At 48.5% G+C, this 7,459-nt stretch overlaps 1 protein-coding gene across 1 annotated transcript; it reads right to left on the bottom strand.

Annotated features, from left to right (window-relative positions):
* Positions 1-1,254: 1,254 nt before the first annotated feature.
* On the bottom strand, positions 1,255-5,778 carry LOC147161311 (15-hydroxyprostaglandin dehydrogenase [NAD(+)]-like). Its single transcript, XM_086098708.1, has 7 exons — positions 5,613-5,778; positions 4,567-4,690; positions 3,237-3,343; positions 2,957-3,053; positions 2,476-2,552; positions 2,241-2,398; positions 1,255-1,785 (listed from the first exon to the last, which is right to left on the bottom strand). The coding sequence occupies exons 1-7, from the start codon at positions 5,703-5,705 to the stop codon at positions 1,656-1,658; spliced, it is 786 nt and encodes a 261-aa protein (XP_085954834.1). The 5' UTR covers positions 5,706-5,778; the 3' UTR covers positions 1,255-1,655.
* Positions 5,779-7,459: the final 1,681 nt, after the last annotated feature.

The raw sequence follows: 7,459 nt of genomic DNA, 5'->3' as shown, positions 1-7,459 counted from the left end.
GTCCGGGACGGAGTTGCTGTGTTTGTCACAGGACGGAGCGATCGCGTGACCTCCATCCACATTGGCGCCTGCACGTGCGCGCGCACGCGCATCCTCGTCCTCGTGGAGCTGTGACGAAGGCTTCACCTTCTCACCTTGTCACCTTGTCACCTTGTCACCTTGTCACCTTGTCACCTTGTCACCTTGTCACCTTGTCACCTTCTCGAGGCTTGCCCCCTCCAAGGGACCGCATGCTCGGAGGCTAACAATTAGCATCGTCAGTGTCTCGAGAGCCGAATGGAAGGGAAGCACGTACGCTACAAGACGGGTATGGAAGTAAATGTGAGCAAGACGAGGAGGGGTGACTTGACTGGACTGGATGGGACTTGACGTGGCTTGGCTTGGCTTGGGCAAGGTCTAACCTGCCCCTGTGCTCACCGACGTCTCTCCAGCAAATTGGACACGATGAGATGCAATTCTGATCTTTGCTAACTGATGAATTTGACATCAACGTGAAGTATTATGAATGGTGTCACCTGTGAGCCAGTCCAAGGTCAACAATGGGATGCGGTTTGCTGTCTCTATGTGGACTGTCCCACACCGGCTCAGTCGTCCGTCCAAAGCAGCCAATGAGGGACAAGACGTCCATCTTGAGGTGGACGTCCAGCCATCGATACCAGGCCGGCCATTTGCAAGTCGGAACACATGGACAAGGACGTTTTTTGTTTGGTCTCACCTGGAGAGAGACCGAGTCAGGCAACTCGGCTGCCTCAGCAGGCTGGCCCCGCCCACTTCCCATCGGTATTTGTCCCCTGCAAGTGAAGGAAAGTGGCGACTCGGTCACAGTTCAAATCTTGATTGGATTAGGAGGACTTTTTTTCTTCCCAGAGCATCAGCAAAGTGCTGACAAATGGACTCTGTGAAAGTGGCTCCCCCTAGTGGCGGCATCGCGATACATTGTGGGGGCGTTGAAAGTCATGAGTCGAACTTTTCGAGTGGTTGCAAGTTGAGCACTGCGAGCTCAAGGGACAACAATAAACGAGAGGAGGACAAACAGCCAATCAGAGACAGAAGGCTTGACGAAAGAGGCGCATGTCCCTCAAACGTCGCTCTGACCTGCAGCATTAATATCTGGAATGTACTCTTTTTTTTTTAAATAAAAAATACAAATGTAAAAGCCCATCTCCTGTTTGACAACTCGGTGTGACTCTGCCAAAGAGTCACAAGACCTCCAGCAAGCAGAATCCAGAAACGAGAAGGAATTAGCAAGACAGATACATTTATCACTTTTTTTCTTTTTTTTTTAAATGGACATTCAATAACAACAAAAGACATTTTGTATTAACACTACAAAAGAGTGTCATCTTAGTAGCCGTGACTGTTTACAGTGCTAATGCTAGCTTAGCTTATGCTGAAGTGGGAAAGCATTTCTTTGTGACTGCGAGCACATCTTAACTTTCAGAACTTGACCCATTTCTTGTCAAACGTTTCTTATTAGTTGTCATATTTGAGCAGGATAGAAGTGGAAACAAAATGTAATGAAATGCAGCTTCTTTAGTCTTGATATTTAATCAACAACCATTCAACCGGAATGCCACATGTACAATAAAGTACTCAATGATACATTCAACAAACAAAAAAAAAGAAAAAAAAGAGGCACGGCAGACAAGAAAAGCCTATTTGAGATCCATTTGGGTGGAGGGGAATGCGGCGTACATCTTCCCTTTGGACGACACCATCAAGGCTTCTCCGTTCTTGCTGTCGTCCGTCACCAGCTCCAGAAGATACGCTGCCACCTCTGACGCACTGGAAGGGGAAATGCATTGTGGGAAATGCTGACCTTTTTTGTGCAGACAAGAACGGAGGCATTTCCGCACAATTCAAAACAATTCCCAGCACACACACAACATTTTTCAGCTTTAGAAAAAATTACAATTGGCAAAATTGAGAACAGTTGCCTACAGACGCATTTTCAGAAATATCAGAAAAGCTCTGTTGAACTTTTGTTTGTTGAAAATGGTGGATCTTCACCCAGTCTGGTCATGGGCAGAGACTGTGTGTGCGTGTGTGTGTGGGGGGGGGGGGGGGGGGGCAGTATTATGAAAGTTTTTCCAAACAGGGACGTCACAACAGCTTTTGGGGGAAATAGGCAGCTCAAAAAAAACAAAAAAAGCTTGACTTGCTCGTTTAATTTCACACGTGAAGGTTGTGCAGAAGAGCGTGAAAAACAGAAGAAGAAGAAAACCACGGCAGCCCCTCACCTCAACACACCGTGCTTGTCCATGAGTTGTCGGGTGGGCTCCTCCAGAATGGTGAATTGTCCCAATTTGTCGCTTAGACTGGCAAGCAGCTCAGTTTGGACCAACGCTGGGCAAAGCGCATTAAAGCGGATACCGAAGCCCGCCACGCTGGAGGCGCTCTAGTGGACGCGCGCACACGCACAAATGAGAAAAGTACACAGCGTTTTGGGTGCTTGAAGGGGGGGGGGGGGCTCACCGCCATGGCTCTGGAGAAGCCGATCACGGCGCTTTTGGTGGCGCTGTAGACCGGGCAGCTCAGCAGAGGTTTGATGCCTAGCGCAGACAAAAACACATCGTTTTGGCAAGGAAACCATTTTCAGTAACAGAATTGCTGCCGTCTTAATATTGAGTCAGATGAGGGAGCAGAGGGAGGCCCTTGAGTCAGACAAAAGTAGTGCTTTGCCACCATGGTGTGGCATTTTTGCTGCCAAGGAGCCATGTTGAGGTGATTTGGACACAAGTGGTGTGGCATTGCATTTCTGGTCTCAACAAACTATTGGGAAGTGATTTAAAAAGCCGTCTTTAGATCCAAGTCGTGCTTTGTCGCCCTCTTGTGGCGGAGGTGCCGAAGTCGTTTGCCTCGTGACGTCAGTAAAATGTCAAAATGATTGAATCATCAGCAATGATCTGAAATGGGGAAGAAGAAAAAAAAAAGTCAAATGGGGGCGTGGCTTCACCTGCCATGGACGCAGTGTTGACGACGACGCCTCCTCGACCGCCGTTCAACTTGCTCATGTGCTCCAGGGCAGCGTACGTCCCCTTGATAACGCCCACCTACGACAGCAAAGCCGAAAAAGGGAACAGCAGTTTTGATGACGGCAAGGACTTTTTTTTTTTCAATAAATTGGGCCGGAAAAGCACAAAGAGGAAGCCTGACGCAAGCTGTTGGCTCATCTTGACGCGCGTCCCAAATGAAGGCGAGCAGACGCGCGTGGCGGCGGCGGCGGACATTCTTACAAGGTTGATGGCCACCGTCAGCTGCCAGTCGTCTTCGTTCAGGATGCCGGCGTTGTTGCACAGGATGTCCATTCCTCCGAACGTGTCGGCGGTGGTCTTGAAGGCGGCTTTGGACGTGCGTCAGGAGCAAAAAGACAACAACAAAATGGCCGCAGGAGTTGACCTCAATGGAAAGTCTTCTGTGAAGAACAACTAATAACCCATTTGAAAGTTAGGAGTTGCATCAACGATCCCAGGAACGCTTGGAATCATCGGGACGCTTCCTGATCAACTTTGATCAATCGCAGCCGGCGAAAAGGGATCAATGATATTGTGAGCACAAAAAATCTTGGGGCTAAGCACATTGAATAGCTGAAAAATTGTAATGGAGTTCCCCAGGGCTCAATCTTAAAGCTGCGACTATTTTCTGTATACTGCATATTAGAATGAGGTTTTTGCGGATTGGGATCATTATTTATTTAGCGTAGTTTATCGCGCTGGTCTTCTTGGAAGCGCTCGCCAACTTGAAGGCTGTTTTGTATTTTTCAGAAGTTGATTAGAAAATGCTAACGAAGCACAAAGTTGCCGCTTTTCTCTCTCAATTCATACCGAGAAGAATCACATTTCATCTTACCAAGAAAAGAATTGGGATTGTTTTTCAAAAGTCCTGATTTGAATTTGAGGCCAGAAAACATCTGGTCTGCATTTTGTGCATGATTCTGTGGACCGGAATGCACCGCCAACCGTTGACGCTCAGCAGTACACGGCGCTCCGTTTTATTGCAAATGGTTCAAACATTTCCTTTATTCATTACCGTTTATGACGTGCAAAGGCCGGCCGGCTCACACGTTCGGTCCGGAGGCCAAATCACCAGCGTCGACAAATGGAAACATGATCTTGGGTATGTTAAGCACGGGCTCATTTGCATGAGATCCGACCACCCAATCAAAACGCATCGGGTTCAACCCGGTCGAGCGCGGCTGAACGCTGTGCTTGGATACTTGGGGTTATTTGACCAACGCTAGTTTTTACAACCATTAGGAAAATATGCAGCATGTCTCATTTGCAAGAAAGCGCGGACAACAACACCACCACCACCACGCGGCGTAAACGTGCCTTGCGGGTTCTTCTTGCCCATCGCTAAGCGTCCACTCGCTTAAGATTGTGCGGTTGTCAAGCTGAGATTTCATTTGGCAGGCAGGTTTGAACAGGGCAAGAATGCAAAGCGACGAAACTTCTCATTCCATTCCAACATCGACATGCGAGCCGTCCTACCGCTGGTGGGTTTTCGCGCTTGATTGCGCTACTTCCTTCTGCGCGTTTCTCGCCATTCAAAGCGAGCCGACGTTACCTTTCAGCTGCTCTTCCGATCGAACGTCGCAGCTGAGGAAAAGCGCTCGCTCTTGCGCGTCCTCCTCGTTGAGGGCTTCCATCAAAGTCCTTCCGGCGTCTTCGTTCACGTCCAGCAGGACAACCTGCCGGGTTTGCAAATGCGATTGGCTGGCGTAGCAACACTTTTCCCATGACGTCATGGCCTTGCGGACCCGCGCGCCGCGCTGGAGGTCAACGCATTGTTTATGGACAGCAAGTATGGATTCATTATTTCAGTGAAGTGACAGAACGCGGCTTGACTGAATCAGCAAAGTCGCTTTCGCCGCAGCCGGCAAGATGGCAACTCTTCCATGTCGTGACGTTTGATTCCGCTCGTGTCGAGTCAGCCGGTTGTTGGGATTGTGCTTATGACGGCCAGTATGGCGTCTTTGGAACCACAGCCGAACCTTCCCCGTGCCGTCTCATCAATAGCGGCGGAAAATGGACAACGTGACAAACGTCAAGGCTGATTCGTGCAAACTGGACGCAACCGAGCCCGATTGCGCTTCGAGGTAAAAGCTGTCAATACTTTGGACATTTTCAATGAATACTTTTGGGGGGATTTCACAAGTCAACAAAAGCTGATTATTGACATGATGGGATGTTGAGTGGTTTAACTTAAAGGAATGCATTACATGGGAAAAAAAGTGTTAACATTTAGGAAACATTGAATGCATAAGATGCATTTTAATTGCTAATCCTATGCATTTAATTTGACTGAATGAATACAACTGAAAACTGTTTGAAATTGTCAGATGGGGAGGGGGGGTATGTTTAGTGTCTTCAGGAAGTTTTAAATGGTGTTAATCATTTAGTTGACCTTGTCTAAAGGGTCATTTGGCTTGTAACTTGCATTTTTTGTTGGAATAAACTTCGCTAGATAAAGAAACGGCCCTTTTTTCCCATTTTAGTTAAGAAGCTAAATAGAAGCTATAGTGTTGAAGTCACCCAGTTGTAAGACACGCTCGAGTGTCTCCCTTCTTGAACAGCGCAGTTGAGAAAGTTCCTTTTTGCGCGCTTGCTTACCTTTGCTCCATTCCTGAAGAGAATCTCGCTGATGGCTTTGCCAATTCCTGCCGCAGCTCCCGTCACCACAGCGACTTTTCCCTTCAGAGACATTCTGCCTGCTTCTGCTACAAACACTGGATGTCTTCTTGCCTGCCTCAAGAGGTGTGTGGGTGTGGGTGGGCGTGTGCGCGCGCGCGCGTAGATATAGCGGGCACGCCAGGCACCACCCACAAGGCCAAACATGTTGGCAGGACGATTGCTCAATCCGAAAATACTTTCTTTTTCCCTCCACTAATTACATGTTAAGCGGGTAGTAAATTTGACAGTTTTTAATGACACCGAATTTTGTGAGAATTTGGACAGCTGTGAAATATTTTAAAATAATGTAGTAATATAGATCCATGTGGCGTACAGCATCAAAAAACGCATATTTTTAAACGGAGTCTGGTTGGACCTGTGAGCTTCCACGAGCTGCCCCCTAGAGGGTGCTAGAGCACCGCTAAACTGCTCCACATCATGCTGGACACCTTTGCACAAATTGAATAAAACTACATCATAATGAATCTTTAATAACAAACGCCCAGCATCTTCATGATGAAATGAAAATGTATTGAATTCCAGAGATGGGAAATCCAGGTCCAGAAAGTCAGGCCCTTGCCACAGTTTGGCTTTAGCTACCGGTGCTTGAACTCAACCAGCAGGTAAATGACGTCATGAATGAGGTCATTGCGAGAAGCACCTGTGATGTGGCTAAGGCCAAACTCTGTCAGGGTCTTGACTTTCTGGACCTGCTTTCCCATCTGTGTTGAATTCAAAGTGAAAAGTACCAGAGCTGTACTTGGGATGTGATTCTCTGGCATGCCACTAGAGGGCCACACTTTTCACAAATGCTGGCCTATGACGTTCATCCACCAATTGATTACCTCGCAAGGATCGCTCTTGTCTTCGATCAATCAATGTGAATGTGGTACGTTTGGACGTATTAATGCTCGTACGTTGATTGCAGTGAGGTCACGTCCGGGCTTCTGTGTGCTTATTTGCCTCCATTTGTGAGTCGGGGGTGTCGGACATGAACTCTTATCAGCTTCTATCAGGGAGGACACGCCCAACAGCAAACTCCCTCTGCAAGTGATGCGCGCACACACAACATGCTTTCATGCTTTCATGCTTTCCGTGTCGTGTGGCGAGGTCGCGTGTTCTGCAGGTTGAAACAAGCCCGTCAAGTCGCTGGCCGCCCAACAGCTTGGGAGGGCGGCCATCTTTGAGCACAGCGCCAATGCGGCAGGTCACGTCGGCGTACGTTTCCATCCGAAGGCCAGCAACGCAACTTGCTCGCTAATCCCGATATTGCTCGTCAGCAGCGTGTGACTTGTGACATGTTGATGATTTGACACGTCAGCTCGCGATCGTTAGCTCAAGATTGTTTTATTGAAGGCCGCAAAAGATCCCAGCAATGCCGCCAAACCTTTACTGGGAATGCCTTGAAATGCTTGTAGGGGAATTTGTTTTCACCGTTTGAGTCATTTTCCACGTCCAAATACGATCAATCGGAAGAGACGGGAATGTTGAAACCCAGAAAAGACTGGGCTGAAATCCTAATGCTGCATGTCTGGCCTCGGGGTTTTGTGGCTGAAAACGACAGCGTGACCTACCATCCATGCTTTGTGCACCGAATGGTGGGCCGGGGGCCACACGCACATGACCCCCCCCCCCCCCCCCCCGAACTGGGCCTGCTTACGGGGCAAATGTGCCATTTAGCGGCTTTCAACTGTGACTTGCTGACCAGCTGCTGACTTGTTGTGTTTTCACTGGCGATTACGGCGCCAAAAAGGCGCGGCGGGGCGGACAATGGCACAGAGCTTTAC

This window comes from Leptonotus elevatus, chromosome 16 (genome assembly GCF_054856555.1).
Source record: "Leptonotus elevatus isolate MCC_2025b chromosome 16, RoL_Lele_1.0, whole genome shotgun sequence".
Taxonomy (NCBI): domain Eukaryota; kingdom Metazoa; phylum Chordata; class Actinopteri; order Syngnathiformes; family Syngnathidae; genus Leptonotus; species Leptonotus elevatus.
Note: the sequence above shows the minus strand (reverse complement) of the source record. Positions and strands in the feature narration are given on the sequence as shown.